A 16,910-nucleotide genomic window follows, 5' to 3' on the forward strand; every position below is an offset into this window, starting at 1 on the left:
AGGACATCATCAAGAGTGGGCATGTCTCTTCCCTTACTCCCTCAGATAAAAAAGTCTTAGTTTGCCAACTCCGTGGATCCCCATTGAGTGCTGGGCTGCTGGAAGCTGGTCCTCCCAGCAGCGGGCGGGCGGTATTCTTGTCTCTGTCTCTGCAGTGTTGGGCTTGCATACACTCGTCACCACCACACTGGGTATTTTTACATGGGTTCTGGGGATCGAACTTGGTGCCTCATGTTTGCAAGGCAAGCATTTCCACCAATTGAGCTGTCCCCCTAGTCCTCGAGTGTGCTTTTTAAAATATTATCTTGAAGGCAAGGGGGTGTCGTTGAAAAGTAAAGTTCTTTGGAAGGCAGAGGCAGACGTATCTCTATGATTTCAAGGCCAGTGTATATGGACATATATCTCAGAAGTAAGTTCTTACCCCCTTTTGTGGGGGGACTTATTGGTGAATGCTGATGATAACTACTATCCAGGAGATCAGATGGGAAAGGTGTTGTGACAAGGGAGCCTGGGAAGTTTCTGGGGCCAGAGTTATCTCCTAGTAGGCAAGGCATGGGCGCTGGGGATACTGGCAACATCATCATCCATCCACCACCATCCAGATAAGCTTGTCACGGTGGATGCACACACTGTGGTTCTCATACTCTTGACACCAACATCTCCATTTACTCTTCATCACAAAGTATGAAGAAGGACACAAGGACATGACAGACTTCACAGCCCACGACAGTACCATTTCCTTTCTTGTCAAATACCTGAAGGCCTACAACATAACCCTCATAGGTTCCTAGCCCCTATTCTTTGCTACAGTCCACAGCATGGGCAGTAGGTGCTCAAAGTCTAGAATCTTCTTATTTATCCCATTGCTCTTTGGGCTCATTAGGACCTTGAGCACCTTGGCATTGGCGCAGTTCGGGCCCAGAGCCCTCATCAAGTCTCCACACTTGTTACTGTCTTCTCGGTCCCGAAGCTGGAAAACCTCCTTGAATTCTCTGGTTTGATCCTTGATGATGTCGCACTTTACTTTCAGCATCGTAGGACTTTTCTGCTTAATTTTTCTCTCATATTTTACACACACACGAGAGAGAGAGAGAGAGAGAGAGAGAGAGAGAGAGAGAGAGAGAGAGAGAGAAAGAGCACTTTAAATTCTTTGTGATCAAAGAGATTATAAATCGTGAATTCATTAAATAACATAAGTGAAAAAGTGAACTCAGGTGAGGAGACCTAATTTGGCAGCCATATGTCAACACGCAGACAACAAGAAAGACTATATACGACTTCACAGGGTATTCTTTAATGGATAGACAAGAAACTGGGAATAGTGGTTGTCTCTGAGCAGAAACTGGGAACTGGGGCACAGGTGTGGCCTTTGCATGCATGCTTTCCTTTTGGTCTTCTGAACTTTGTGTCGTGTACATGCTTTTTAAAAAGCATATTTTTAGGCTATTCTCAATCTATGAAAACTGACAACATATTTGATAATAGTTGTCTCTCTCTTGCTCTGTCTCTCACCGAGGTAATCTATGAGATTGCTAGACAGACTGACAACATGGTGACATGAAAGTCAAGGGAAGGTTCCATGCTGGGCAGAGTTGGGGGACAGCACAGGATGAGCCAAAGGGAAGGACACACTTGCCTTGGGAGGCCATTCGCATTCCCTGCAGTTTGGTTTCATCTCCAACAGTGGTTCTCAGCCTTCCTGATACAGTTCCTCCTGTAGTGACCCCCAGCAATAGAATTATTTTCATTGCCACATCGTAAGTGTAATTTTGCTAGGTATGAGTTGTAATGTAATTACAACTGTGTTTCCCAATGGTTTTAGATGACCCCTGTGGATTGCTCACCCCAAAGGGATTCCGACCCACAGGTGGAGAACCACTCATCTATAAGCTGGTGAGAATGGGGGTGTTTTCATTTGCATTCACTCCATTCTGGTCTTCATCATCTATAAGATAGCGATAATGGTGGTGTTTTCATTAGAGGGTACTAGTGAGAAAGATGTTAGATCCTGTTTATTAAAAGGTAAACAAGATTGGACCTGATAAAGAAATGGAGGCAAAGAAAGGTTAAGTAACCTCAGAGAGATTCCAATCTGGGGTAGAGGAGACAGACAAGTAAATAAGCGATGCCAGCACACTGTGACAAACACCCCAGGCAGCATCCAGTGAGCCGAGGATGCGTGGGAGGGGTGCCGTCTTAATCAAGTCCCCTGGGAACACAGCCTGAGGTGGAGCGCTTGTGTCAGAGGATGACTGAGGAGTGCCGGAGGGCTCAGCGCCTTTAAACCACGACTGGAAACCTTAGGTGGAGTTGTGTAACTGAGTGTGAGTTCTGTGTGAAAAGTTTCTGAATGCACAACCACTGAAATGAATTCAAAATCAAATGTGTGATGAACCAAAGACAGCTTTTGGCAGTGCTCGCCTGTGTTATATCATGTGATTTTACCACAGCCTTGGTTCTAGGCACACAACGTGTACTCAGTTTGCACTGTACATGCAAAGCCAGTGACTGTTGCCTGAAACACCTCAGTTCAGATTGAAATCTGTTGCGTGCTATAAACTGCATAAGACATACTGAGTCTTCTGCTCTTATAGAAGCCCAGTAGTTTAACAACAGAACACAAAGCCTCCATATTTTTCTGCCATCATTCCTTAGCATCAAATTTGTATGTATTTGGATTGTATTGTGTTAAAATGGGAGGCATCTGAGTCGGCAGAGTGCAGTTCTGCTATGGAGGAAGCCCTGGGTTCAGTTCACAATTCCGGGCAAAACAAGCGTGGTGGTCCATGTCTGTAATCCTTGAATTTGGGAAGAGGAAGTAGAAGAATCAGAATTCAAGGTTGTCCTTGTATTAAAAAAAAAAAAATGGAAAAGAATGTTTAAGAAATTGCTGTTTGGGGGCTGGAGAGATGGCTCAGTGGTTAAGAGCACTGGCTGTTCTTCCAGAGGTCCTGAGTTCAACTCCCAGCAACCATATGGTGGCTCACAACCATCTATAATAGGATCTGATGCCCTCTTCTGGTCTGCAGGTATACATATAGAGCACTTATACATAAAATTCATAAAAAATGTGTTTGGGCTGCTGATTTGATTTTTATTTTTTAAGAATCATTAAATAAATTTTGGCTTGGTAAAGATTAGGACAGATTTCCAGCAGTTTCTGAAGTGGCTCTAAACATAGTTCTGACATTTTGCATTATACATTTATTTAGTCTTCTCATTACTGATGATTATAAAATAAAATCCATCAACTCTGGAAAACCCTGAAGATACCCTATGTCCTGCAGTACCAAGTATTCAACCAAGATTTTGTGTATGGGTGTGTGTGTGTGTGTGTGTGTGTGTGTGTGTGTGTGTGTGTGTGTGTACATGAGGAGGCTAAGATGCCAAAGTCTGATGCTAGAACATCTTCCTCAAATGTTTCTCCTGCTTAGTTTTTGAGACAGGGTCTCTCACTGAACCTGGAGCTTGCCTTTTTGGCTAGACTTGCTGGCCTGGCCAATGAGCCCTTGAGATCTACTTGTCTCTGCCTCCTGGTGCTGGGGTCACGGGTGTTTGTACTGCTTTGTCCATGGGTGCTGGGGATTTCAACTCAGGTTGGTCCCCATGCTTGTGCAGGAAGCACTTTGCCTCAATAACCATCTTTCTAGTGATTTAATCTTTATGTAAAAGTAAGCCATCCATTTCAGTAGTATGCAAATTGCTTTCATGTTTTAAATATATATTTAATATGTGATATATATATAATTATCTTAAATTTCTTTATGATTATCATTAATTAAATGTCTAGTTTATATACCCATACACCCAGGGTTACTTCTTGGGTGAAAAGGGGTTGTGTGTGGAAAATGTTTCCTGCCCTAGGCTAAAGCCCAAGAAGGAGTGAAGGGAACACCACAGGGCAGGGAAGAAGCTAGGATATGTATGTTTAATTTAGGGACCGGCAAGCTTTGGCCTTCATACCAATTCTGTACTTCTATAAAGAAAGTTTTATTGAAACACAGTTTTCTTGGAACAAACCACACTTACTTCATTATGTGTTGTGGAATATTCCTTTACACTGTGTGAAGATGTGTCACTGTGATTGGCTTAATAAAAAGCTAAATGGCCAATAGCTAGGCAGGAGGTATAGCAGGGACTTGTGGACAGAGAGATCTAGGAAGAAGAAAGGCAGAGTTGCCAGCCAGCCAGAGAGGAAGCAGGATGGGAGTACAGGGTAAAGGTAACAGAGCCACATAAAAGAACATGATTAAAAAACAGGGGTTAATTTAAGTTATAAGAACTAGGCTAAGCTAAGGTCAAGCTTTCATAATTAATAAGTCTCTGTGTCATTTTTTTTGTGAGCTGATGGCCCAAAGAATAATCTGACTACAATTATGTACTATCTGTTCCTGTGCTATGTAGTCAGAGCTCAGTTGTTTGTGTCACATCAAGTACCCGCCCTCTATAGAAAGTCTGCCTTGACCTCATTTCCTGAGGAACTGTCAACCATGAAAGATCCAGGCATCGTCGTCGTCGGAGGGCAATGTGCCTAGCTGACTCAGGACTGCACCAGGAGGCGGATTACTCACGACATTCAGAACAAGTCCAGGCTGGGAATAGAAACCCCATAGCTGTCATTTTGAAGATGATTATTTAGAAGATGATTTTAGATGGAGACTTTTTGAATGAGCCCTGCAGCAGACTAGTATTCAAGAAGAGAATCTAGGGAGATCCAGAAGGAGAGGCCTATAAAATTAGAAAAAAAATTTTTGAATGCAGTTTCCTAGAAGCCAAGGGAAGAACATTTTAGGGAGGGAATGAGCAGCTGGGACATATGATGCTGCAGATGATGTTAGTTTAGGGGGCTGGGTTTTGGTACACACCATGGCTGCACATGGTAGTCTAAGGTTAGGGAAACCAGCAGTCTATGTATGTGTACATCCACAAATGTGCATCCAAGCTATATACATATTTTCTTCCTTTGGGGCCTGAGAACAGATATGAGATTAGAATCGAGGTACAGAGACAAGGTTTGGGAACATGAACTTGATTTTTGACAAAACATTTTTTGTTGGAATTACAGAACATGAACTGAGCTGGAGAGGGGTCAGGCCTCAAAGGCTATGGCTCACAACCAAAAAATGTCGAGAGTTCAGTTCAGAGCATGAATAATGGCTGATTTGAACTCGTACAAGGAGAGGGGGGAAAAGTCAGAGGTAGACAGTGCCAACATTTTTTTTTCACAGAAAATGGGGGTGAACCAGAGATGGATGTAGACCCCAAAACTGGGGCTCTGGGTTAACATGGGAGAAATTCTAACATTTTTGCAGTGGAAAGAGAAAACTGGTAATGTAGGAGGGAGACATCCCAGACACTGGTGAGCTGACAGGCTCATATGGCACCTGAAGCAGTGGTGAGAGGCTGACCTCTCCAGTGCAGTCACCTGACCTCAGGAGGAAAGACAATGCTTGCCTACACACAGGAAAGCAGATTGATAGAAGTTCTCCTGGTGGTTTCCATCTTCTTGGTGAAATGGGAAGCCAGACCATCAGCTGAGAGAGACTATGGGAATGCGACTGGAGAGAAGTGAAGGGGGTCCCCCAGGAGAATGGTAGGGTGAAGGGTTCACTTTTGCACCTCTTCTAGCGGCTTCTTGGTGCTGAGCAGTTTGGGTATGCTGGCAGGCTCAGTGCACACCGTTGGTTTGGATTTGGAAGAATCCAGAAGTCTCCGGGGAGCAGTCCCTATGGAGGTCTAACTGGTTTCTTGGAATTCCATCTGTTTGAATCATTTTCCTGTAATACAGTGTGGTCATGGCAGGCATACCTTTTCTTTAACTCTTTCAGTGAAGATAGAAAAAAAGTGGTAAATTCGGGGTATAAGGTTGACTTCCCATGGAAATCCTTGTGTAGTGTTTGTGGTGGAGGGTATTAAAAACTCACAGGATTTGTACACTTTTCTAAAGACAAAACCCTCACCTTAGAACAGCAGTTCTCAACCTCTGGGTTGCGACCCCTTGAGGGTGGAACGACCCTTTCACAGGTCTCGCCCAAGACCATCCATCAGAAAACAGGTATCTACATTATGGATCATAACGGTAGAGAACTTGCAGTTACGAAGCAGCAATGAAAATGATTGTATGGTTTTAGGTCACATGAGGTATTAAAGGGTCGCAGCACTAGGAAGGCTGAGAAGCACTGCCTTCGAAGTTTCTACGGCTTTCCACCATCCTCGGGGGAATGAAACCTTTCTGTATGGGGGTGCCCTTCCAACCCTTCCAGCCTGCTCTGTCCACTCTAGTCTCTTCTGACCTCGCCTGGAGTCTGCACACAGGCTTTTTTTTTTTTTTTTTTTTTCCTGCTTCGTTTTCTATTCCTACTTCCCTTCTCTGTCCTTGCTGGTAAACACCCGTCTCTGCTTCAGCCCCCTTTCTGCCCCAATACCATACACGTGTTCACACCCGTGGGACACTAACTCCCCTAGTCCCAGGCATTTCAGGAGGAGGCATTTGTAAAAAAAAAAAAAAAAAAAAAAAAAAAAATCCCAATTGCCAGGAGCAGGCCAATTGCCTCCCTCCCTCCTTAGTCCCGGTATGGGGTTCCTCGGGGTCTAGGGGAGGACCCCCCACCGGGTGTGCGCTCAGGGAACATCGGCGATGGCACTAGTCTCGCCGACTGTTCTTCTAAAGCAGCCACCGTCAGGCCACGTTGTGAGGAAAGGCAGAAGGCCAGCGGCCCGGCTTGAGCGGGGAGATGAAGCGTCACCGGGAGCAGGCCGCGCGGGGCGAGACCACGACACGGCCTGGCCCGCAGCCCGGGGGGAAGGCGGACGGCGAGAGCGTCCACCGGCTACTGTGGGACGAGGCGAAGGCCCTCCGTGTTCGGGTTAGAAGTGGGTCACACTGCAGCCTCCACACCTCGGGCGAGGAGGCCACTAGAACCCACCGTCCCCGAGGCCCACCCGCAGCGACCACACAACACGCCACGGGGGTGGGGTGGCGCGGGGAGCGCCCCGCGCATGCGCGCCCTGGCCCCACCCCACCCCGGGCCCGCCCCGCCCCGCCCCGCCCCGCCCTCTGCGTGCGCACCGCCTCGAGCCCGCCTCTCCGAAAGACGGCTGGCGCATGCGGGCCCGGCCGAGCACTGGCTGCCCGAGCCGCACCGCGCGCGCGTCGGCGTAGTTGTGGCTGGCGCGAGAGTCCGAGGCCGGCCTCAGGTAGGCTGACTTCAGGGATCCCGGAGGTACGGCTCCCGGTGCAGGAGCCCGTGGCGCCGACAGAACCCCCGGCGCGGACGGCCACGCCGCCGGGGTGATCAACGCCTCTCCTCACCAATCAGGGGAGAGGCGTCCCGGCGGCCTGCCCAATGGGCTGCATCTCTAACGGGAGTGGGGCGGGCAGTCCCGGAACGCGAGGTGCCGGCTCCCGCGCGCGGGCCGCGTGGCCCGGCTGAGGAGAGGGGCCGACCCGGGAGGCCCGGGCAGCCGGGTGTGGTGTGGTGGAGAGCGCCGAAGGCCGAAGGCCGCCGCGGAGGGGCCTCCCTGAGCCTCCGCCTGTGCTGGGGCCGGGCTGGCGGCCTGGTGAAGCCTTCCGGCCCTACCCCGCGGGAGGAAGGGGCTTGTAGGCTCGCTGGGCCTCACGGCTCAGACCGCCCAGCCGCTGTCGATCTTTGCAGTCCGGGGCGAAGATGCTGGCCTTCTGCAGTTCGCTCCGTCAGCGTGGCTCACTTACGTCCACACTCACGATTTTGAATCCTCGGCAGCCCGGTGACACCGGGGCCGCGGTGGTTCGCGTCCCACTTTTTACGGTGGTGCGAACCCAGGCATCAGGCGCCTCGGGCTAGATTGAGAGCTCGACACGTCGGCGTTGGATTCTGAGCTTAGTTTCACAACTTCAATTAAAAAAAAAAAAAACTTTCAAGTTTTTCATCTTTGAATTTCTTTGGTGTATCTTGCTCTATGTTGCTCCTGTACTTGAAAACCTTTTGTGTCTTTTCATCTCCAGGAAAAAGTTTAGCGTGAACATTCAACTTTGCCCATGAGTTGGCCTTTTGCCCGACCCATCCCTTGCCCCCATCCACTTTACTTGGTGCATCCTCTGCGCTCACCTGCTTGTTCACGATTTGCGGTTCCTTAGCTTGGTTCAGCCAGTCTTTAAGGCCCATTGCAAGGCAGGTCTTCAAAACAAGAGCTACTGGATCCTCCCTGACTCCAGGTCATCCCTCCCTGTCCTCTGAAGGGCCCTTGGTCTTGGCACTGGAAGATGGGCTTTCTTATTTCCCTTTTAGAGCCTTGGTGTGTTCTCTCTGTTTCCTTTCATCAAACCCTGTTAACTTATTTTTTGAATGTCTTAACTAGACTGCTAGCAGTTTGAAGTATGGACCCTAATCCGACTTATTTTTGTGGTTCCCCCAGCATGAGTAGCTCTCCCATGGTAGGTAGTCTGTAAATGTTAGGGAATGGGTCCTCTCCAACTGGATCTTTGTAGTTGTTGGAATATTTTTTGCAAGTCACTGTGGGATACTGCCAGGATCTTCTCTAGAGAGAGAGAGGTCCACCCTCCTTGAGTAAAGCTGGGGCGATTCTTGCAGTAGTAACCTGTCTGAACTCATTCAGAGTGGCTGAGGAATCTATAGGAACATCAGAAATTTGCTCAGTGTGTCTAGTCTCTATGCTTAGTAAGGTGCGCCAGGTTAGGACATATCTAAAATATAGCCAAGTCTGGTATACATGGGCTAATAAGGAACCATTCAATTAAGAGGTGACAGAGTATGTCTCCCAAACAATAAGCACTTAGTTTGAGGCAACTATATATTTAATACCCTTTTGGGATTCACAATCTGCATTAATGCACTGAACACTCTTGAAGGTTATGGGTTAAAGATTAGTCAGCATTACTTTTGATTTTTCTGCCCATAAGGTCTTCTTCCCCTTTTGAGATAGGGTCTCCCTATGTATGTGGATCAGAGTGTCTTCAAACTTGGGGCAGCCCTCCTTCTCTTCCCAGGTGCCCTTTTCTTTACAGGCACCACACCCAGTCAAACCCTTTCTGGAAAACCAGATTGCATTTTGCAGAAACACACTTTTGAAACATTGCAGCAGAGGATAGGAAAAGCAGGCTAGCATTCCTTACTGTTTGAGGGGAAAGGTATTTCAAGCATTATGATTTTCTTGCCAAGTGTTTATTCCTGTTCCTAGGAGGAGTGGGGCTAGGAAATTCTTCCAGTAGAACTTCCCTTTTCTTATCCCTTAGCTTATTTTTGTTTTAATTTGGCTTCACACAGAGGGTTTCTAGAGGAGGAAAGTGTCTTCGTGCTGAAGTAAGCATTTCCTGCCATTTGGTGACTGCATTTTCTCTTCTTGGTTACATTTGGGTTTGCTGTGGTCTCCCAACCTGGGGACTGGTGATAATTTTTTTTTTTTTTTTTTTTGAGACAGGGTTTCTCTTGTGTAGCTTTGCGCCTTTCCTGGAACTCATTTTGTAGCCCAGGCTGGCCTTGAACTCACAGAGATCCGCCTGCCTCTGCCTCCCAGTGCTGGGATTAAAGGCGTGCGCCACCACCGCCAGGCTAATCTTTTGATATGTCACTGTCTCTTTGCCTGTTGACTGCCGTCCTTGAATTCACCTTACTTGTCTCAAGTTTTACCACCTGCCACTACCTTTTTAATCTCTGGGTTTAATGTGATCTCTGTTGGACTCCTCTGTTCAGTGTGTGCTTCAGACTGGGTTATTTCACAAGTTCCATTTCCTTCAGCCTGTATCATCTCTTTAAGGCATACCTGGGAGAGACTGCTGCCGAGGAGCAATTTATTGAAATACAGATGAGAACTACATGTAATTGAAGGAACTGGAGGTTTTGTATGACTTCTTTTAAATGCTTAACAGTTCTTTTCTGTTGGTCAGTCTTCTAAAACTTAGAGGAGCTTTGTTCTCTGTGTGTGATACACTATAGTTTAGCCAAAAGCATTCTTTCTTTCAAGGAGAATTGGAATGCTCTTTCAAGATGGTGTTTTTCCCCCCATATTGAGACACTTTGCATGGTATCTCAGTGTCTGGTAGTGATACTGGTTAACTAACTGGCTATGAAACTTTATCTTTAAGATGTATGCATATAAATATGTGTAGTGTAGCCGGGCGGTGGTGGTGCATGCCTTTAATCCTAGCCCTCGGGAGACAGAGCCAGGTGGATCTCTGAGTTCGAGGCCAACCTGGTCTACAGAGCGAGATCCAGGACAGGCACCAAAGCTACACAGAGAAACCCTGTCTCGAAAAACTAAAAATAAACAAACAAACAAATAAATGTGTGTATTTATATGTAAATTTCCCTTCTAGGTTAAAAAGAAAAATGAAGTACATTCTAGTTACTGGTGGTGTTATATCAGGAATTGGAAAAGGAGTCATTGCCAGTAGTGTGGGCACAATACTCAAGTCATGTGGCTTACATGTAACATCAATTAAAATTGACCCCTACATTAACATTGATGCAGGAACATTCTCTCCTTATGAACATGGTAAGCAAACTGTATTTTTCCCTTTTCTAAGTAGTAACTGTGTCTGTGGAAAAATATGCTAGCTCTTGGGGATTAGGTGTACATCTTGAATAACTTCCATTTCCTGCCTTCTGGAATGATCCTTAGTGTAACAGAATGATGCTTTCCGCCCCTCAGATTAAAAAGAAGCAGCTATCTTAATAGATAACTCATTGTTTAGAATCAAAGAGTTTCTATAATAGATGTGAAATGGGGCCAGGTGGGAGTGGTGGCAGCTGAATGAAAATTTTTCATTTCATTTGAAAAATGGAATATATTTGAGAAGACGAAATATGCTGTTTCAGTAGAAATTGCAAGAGTAAGTAGAAGCTGTAAGGGAGTGGCTTTTGGCCCTATCATAACAAGTGTCCTTCAAACAGAGAGGGCTGTTTTATAGGGACCTAGCAACAGGCAGGTTCTAGACTTAAAGGGTGGGTAAGCTTGGGATTCTGTTTGCTACTGGAGTTTGTATAATATTTATAATGAGAATCTTTTGAAGTGAGTGAAAGTTGGAACTGTGAATAAGAGTGGAAGATAATGTTCTGCTTCTTTGTTAATGAATTCATTTTTATAGTGTGATGAATGAGTGGCATAGCCAATACTCTGTTTAAAATTGGAGAAGCAAAGTTAAAACATACCTTAAAGCTGAGTCTGGTGGCATAGGCCTGTAGTGGTAATCTAGCATTTAAGGAGGCTGAGACAGGAGGATTGCAAGTTTGAGGCCAGCATGGACTAACTACATAGTGAGCTCAAGGCCAACCTGGGCTACTTGTTGAAGGCTAGCTAAGATTATGTAGCAAGACCCTGTCAAACAGCGGAACTCAGTAAGACCCTGTGCCTTCAAGTTTAAAATTCTATACATTCGCTTTCTAGTGTTGAAATAAAAATCTGTAAGGATATATACTGCCATTAGTAAAAAGTAGCATCAGAAGATCCATATATTAGGGGGATTTTTGTTGTTCTCTCAGTTCTAGGGGATTGAACCCAGGGCTCTGTGCATGCTAGCACTGCACACGCACCTTTGGAGGCATTTCAATAGAAAGTTGAGCAGAGGATGGGTTCTCTCTCTGAAGGGTGAGATGAGACTGTTCATGTTTTTGAGTTTGTTCCCTGTTTTGATGGTGGGAATAAATCATTCTAGGCAGCATTTCCACCATGAAGTTGCAAAGAATAAATGTGAAAGGAATGAGGCAACTTGGGCTGCTGAATAACTGCTTAGAACTAAAGTGTAGCTCAGAAGCTGGCTTTTAAAATCAATACAGCCTTTCTTGTATATGTTACAGGAGTTTCAAATCGTCCTGCTTCTGTTGTTCTTGAACATTTTTTGCTTGGGTAGGTCTTTTGTTCAAGATACTGTATTACTGTAAAGTCCCTTGACCCACACCTTTATGGCTGGGCTTTCCCTCCATTCCATGCTGTTTAACTGTTCCCAATAAAGAGTGAGTTCAGGCTAGAAGCATGAAGCACTCTTTTGGAGAATAATTGGCAGTTGTTTTTGTGGCGTTTCATTTTCTAGAAATGATGTCCTTGCTTTGTAATCAGGTTATACAGACTTTGTTCCATCTGAATGTTTATATTTCAAGATTGAAATTGCACCATGGCAAATGTGTTTTTCATTTCCTTGAACATGTTCATTCTTCACTGAAGGAGAAGTCTTTGTGCTGGATGATGGTGGAGAAGTTGATCTTGATTTGGGAAATTATGAGCGGTTCCTTGATATCCGCCTCACCAAGGACAATAATCTGACCACAGGGAAGATATACCAACATGTCATTAACAAGGAGCGCAAAGGAGATTACTTGGGGAAAACTGTCCAGGGTAAGATTGGATTTACCTTTAAGACAGAAACTATTAGCCAGTTTAATTTCTTTTGAGTATAAAAAAATTGTTTTTATGTGATTTCAGTTTTTTGTTAAAGTGTTATTACCAAAATACCCTTTCAGTTGAAAATTCAGAATTGTATGGTTGTTCACTCAAAAAAATCACTTGAGAAGGCTGCTGTTGCTCTAGTGATGACATAGGTGTTGTCAGTCAGCAAGGCGATGTGGTTGGAGTCCAGAGAGCTGTTGCTCTTACATGCTGAGCAGTGAAGGAAGCTTCACTGGGGCATTATGCCTGGGGCTGTTGAAGTGAGGAGGAATGCACTTCCACTGCATATGTTGGCTTTTCAGGCTTTTCATCTGTGTCATGTAGGCTGGTGGGAGTCTGAGAAGTGGGCTCCTGGGCCCTCTTGAGCTTTACCAGCTCACCAACAAGACATCTGTTGGCTGTTGGGCAAAGTGTTCCCTGTGTTGAAGAGGTGGCATTGGGACACCATTGGTCTAGTGGGATGACAGTATGCTAGTTTGGACCTTTGCCTTTCTCTGAGTTATAAGAGCAGATTTGCATTTGATTTGCCTTTGCTGCACTGAGAGTTAACTAAGGTTCAGCCTGGCTCTGGCCTGGGGCTGCCCTGGCCAGATTCTGGTCTAATCATTTCATAATTTGGGGCTGAGCTCTGTTGCTTACTAGCCCTACAAACACAGGAAGGAAAATTCTATACTCTTTTGAGATGTGATTTCCTTTTCTGTAAAATAGGTGGTAAAGGCTTCTGCTTCTTGAGCTGTTAAGAGTTAAAAGGCTACATCAGTATGGTGCTGCTCCACCTTCCTGACACATAGAGAGGGTCTGTTGTGAATTAAGTTTTTTTGGTTGTGCAGTTTGTTGTTCTGGTGTACTTGTTCTTTTGCTTGTCATCATGAAATGTCCACTCACTGTGGTCAGACCCTTAACTGGTGCTCAGCATATGTGATAAAGAGATCATTGAAGTCCTCGTGTTAGTTGGTTGTGGGACAGACAGAAAACAAATTAAGTGAGATGTCTGATAAGAGTGTGACAGAAATAAAGAGCAAGGCTGGAAAGCATAAGTGGGAACGCTACTCTGGAAGGTGCCTAGGACTCCTGGAGAGAACTTGAGCTTAGAGCCAGTCAAGGAGAGTGAAGGAGGGGCACAGGTACGTGTAGTGGTGGTTGCTAAGAGGAGAGAGGTGGCTCAGTGGTTAAGAGCACTGACTGATGTTCCAGAGGACCTGGGTTCAGTTCCCAGGCCGTCTGGTGTCTGATCACACCAGGATTAAAAAAAAGAAGACCCACGTGACCCCTCTCCCTTTCCTTTTAAGAGGTTATGCAGGAAGAAGCACAGCCTCATTTTACCATACAGCTCAATGTCATGGGTGGAGCAAATACCACTACAGGTATACAGGCCCCAGACTACAGGGATCTGTAGGCAAGGACTAGAGGGGAAGCTGCTGTGGTTGAGATATTATAGTCTGGGGCAACAGAGTGGTCACCTAGTGGATCTTGTGTGAGGCTTTCACTGAATGCTAAAGAGTTTAAATGTGGAGTAGTGAATTCTGATTAGTGTTTGTAGATCACTTAGCTGCTCTGTGTGATATAGATAATGAATATCTATGCAAGAGGACTGCTGCTTAACCCCAGATCATTCAAGTCACCTTTATACTTTAGGGAATTGCATTCTTGAGTCCAACAACTGTGATTGTAAAAAGTGTCCCACAGTAGCTGGTTATTACTGAGTCCTGGATCCTCCTCTATCTTATAAGACATCCTCACAAGTAGAGGTATCAATCATCTACTTGATAGATGGAGATACCAAGCTTAAAAATAAAGGAATAATTGACTCAGTGAGCCACAGCTAGTGAGTGGTGAACTGAGATTTGGCACTCTGCTGTGTTGTTAGGTCTCTTGCAGTGGCTTTTCTACACTTTGGCAAACTGGAAATGTGATATTTTATTTTTATGTTAATAAATAAAGCTTGCCTGGGGATCAAGGGGAAAAGGCCAGCCATTTTGAAGTAAACAGAGAAGTCAGGCAACACATGCCTTTAATCCCTTAGCAGGCAGGATCTCTGTGTGTTCAAGGCCACACTAGGGAACAGAGCCAAACGTGGTGACACACACCTTTAATCCCAGTACCAACCATAGAGACCTGGAGGTCTGTACAGACAGACAGACAGACAGACAGAAAATGACAGAGCTGTGTAGGAAGAAGTAAGGTAGCTGGGCTGAGATAGCCAATGAGAGGGCAGAGCAGCAAGGTAATAAAGGTGTGGGTAGACAGGAAGTAACGTGCATTTGGAAGCTGCAGAGTTGGTGAGGTAAAGTTGGCTGGTGGCTTTCCCTAGTTCCCTGATCTAAGGCTTTCACCCCTATATTTGGCTCTGTGTCTTTTATTTAATAAGACCATTTAGAAATTCGTCTACATGGAAACGAATGGCACAGGGTCTGGTAGTCTGTTTGCTCCTGGAAAAGTGTGATGTACCCACTCACTGCAGCCTTTGCTGAGAGCAGTGGGGTGGTCACAGACAGGGTCTTGTCTTCGTGTGTGGCTGGAAGAGTAGACTGCACAGGGCAGGTGTTCTGAGGTGCTTAGGGAACCACTCTTGGCTTCGTTCTTTTCACATGGCTTCCAGCAACAGCCCAGAAGTCTGGAAAGGAGGCCTGGGGAAGTGTGAGCCCAAAGATTTATTGAATCATTAAAGGCACTTCAAAAATATTTTTATGATCTTATTGCTTGTTTAGGCAAAAAGTATACCCCATTGCTTATTTATCTAGGCAAAAAAGTGTATCAGTGTGTTTCAACAGTAAATGTATTTGTCTTCATAAATGCTGATTGATAGGCAAGTGTAAGTTACAGGTTTCTTTCTTTTTCTTAGTTGTCCCTCACATCACAGATGCAATCCAGGAGTGGGTGATGAGACAGGCGTTAATACCTGTAGATGAAGATGGCTTGGAACCTCAAGTGTGTGTTATTGAGGTTTGTATGATTCTTGCCTGTGTGAACTAGTTCAGTCATTCCTCTCCTTAGTCATCAATAGGACCATGCCCAGTGAAAACCCAACCTTCCATTTCTGTCCATGCAGTGTGCAGCAGCAGATAGGTGGTACACAGGGGAAGCAACATTTTCCCTAATAATGCTCCCTTTCAGTGTTGTGCTGGACCACCTAACGCCGTCTCAGAGTGGCTGGACACATTTTTGTCCCTTTCTTGATGTCAGCAGCCCTTTGCTTGCCTCTGGCAGAGTTAACCCTGCTAACTTCTTTTGCTTTGTTTTATTCTACTGTCTGTTCATCCCAGCTCAGAAGTCCCAATTACAGTCTAGTTCCTGGTTTTCCTTCCTTCCTTTCCTCCTTCCTTCCTTCCTTCCTTCCTCCTCCCCCATCTCTCTTTCTTTTTCTTTTTTCTTTTTGTTTTGATGTAGCCCTGGCTGTCCTGGAACTCCCTCTGTAGATCATGCTGGCCTCGAACTCACAGATTGGCCTGCCTCTGCCTCCCAAGTGCTGGGATTAAAGATGTGTACCACCACTACCCGGTTCCTGGTACCTTTCAAACCCAACCTTTTTCTTAAACTGCTGTGGCAATATCTGCAATATTCTTGGGGAAATGAGGAGTATCAACTTTCAGCACAAAGCAGTTTCTGAAGACTGACATTCTGCAGGGTTAGGAGTTTGCAGTTACACTGAAATCTGGGCACTGAACAGTAGAGATCAGCGTTAACCTCTGAGATGGTGTGTCCTTTCAGCTTGGTGGCACAGTGGGAGACATTGAAAGCATGCCCTTCATTGAGGCCTTCCGCCAGTTCCAGTTCAAGGTCAAGAGGGAGAACTTTTGTAATATCCATGTCAGTCTGGTTCCTCAGGTAAGGCATACAGTTTGGCTCTAAGCTTTCAACAGTGGAGGTACAAGAAATAAATAAAAGAACTGTGCATTTATTACAATCACATGCTTTATGTTTATTTATTTGGTATGTGTAGGGGGGTGGAGAATATATATGCCCATACCTACTGAGCCTTCTTGCCAGTCCATGGTTTGAAAGATTAAATGGAAAAGGTTTGAAAAAATGAATCAGGAAAGTTGTAATACAGGTGACAGATTGAACATGTATGCTTGTCTTTGCTGTCAAAATCAGAGTGAAATAATTTTTTAAGACAGAAATTCAAAAAAGATAGCATGGAGATGAGTTGGCAGTAATAAAAACAAGGAATTCACAAAGCACACTGACACATAAAAACTGACCGAGCAGCCTTGGGTATGTACCTGCAGCAGGGGGAGCTGAGAAGCCATCCTATTTGCCCTGTGGACCCTCCAGAGGCTCATGGTGGGCATTATCAGGCTCTTCTGGGAGTAGGATGAGGATAGACCTCAATGCAAAGGCTGTCCACACCTGTTTGCTTATGTGCCCAGTTAGGCATCTGCGTCTCTTTCTTGCTATAAGATAGCCCTGGGGAGGGTTTCTTGACAAGCAGACACTGTGGACAGTTGAGGGCAGTGATGCTGAACCATAAACATGCTGTGTTGCCGAGACGCTTGCTGTCTTCTACCTGTTGGTTCTCAGAGTCTTCAGAG

The 16,910-nt window shown here is 45.5% G+C and overlaps 1 protein-coding gene and 1 pseudogene across 3 annotated transcripts in view; one reads left to right on the forward strand and one right to left on the reverse strand.

Annotated features, from left to right (window-relative positions):
* Positions 1 to 580: 580 nt before the first annotated feature.
* LOC128097933 (myosin light polypeptide 6-like) lies at positions 581 to 931 on the reverse strand (annotated as a pseudogene).
* A 6,125-nt stretch (positions 932 to 7,056) lies between these two features.
* The window catches only part of Ctps1 (CTP synthase 1), a 33,494-nt gene continuing 23,640 nt past the window's right edge, over positions 7,057 to 16,910 (forward strand). For 2 of the 3 annotated variants that reach the window (XM_052716732.1, XM_052716734.1), the window contains exons 1-5: positions 7,057 to 7,197; positions 10,313 to 10,491; positions 12,157 to 12,327; positions 15,221 to 15,321; positions 16,087 to 16,203. In XM_052716732.1, coding sequence (XP_052572692.1) covers positions 10,326 to 10,491; positions 12,157 to 12,327; positions 15,221 to 15,321; positions 16,087 to 16,203 — 555 coding nt within the window. In that variant the 5' untranslated portion in view covers positions 7,057 to 7,197; positions 10,313 to 10,325. Of the gene's footprint in view, positions 7,198 to 9,753; positions 9,834 to 10,312; positions 10,492 to 12,156; positions 12,328 to 15,220; positions 15,322 to 16,086; positions 16,204 to 16,910 lie in introns of all 3 variants that reach the window. The other variant, XM_052716733.1, reaches the window with a different exon arrangement.

This window comes from Peromyscus californicus, unplaced genomic scaffold, assembly GCF_007827085.1.
Source record: "Peromyscus californicus insignis strain IS unplaced genomic scaffold, ASM782708v3 Scaffold_5__1_contigs__length_169319896, whole genome shotgun sequence".
In the NCBI taxonomy this organism is placed as follows: Eukaryota; Metazoa; Chordata; class Mammalia; order Rodentia; family Cricetidae; genus Peromyscus; species Peromyscus californicus.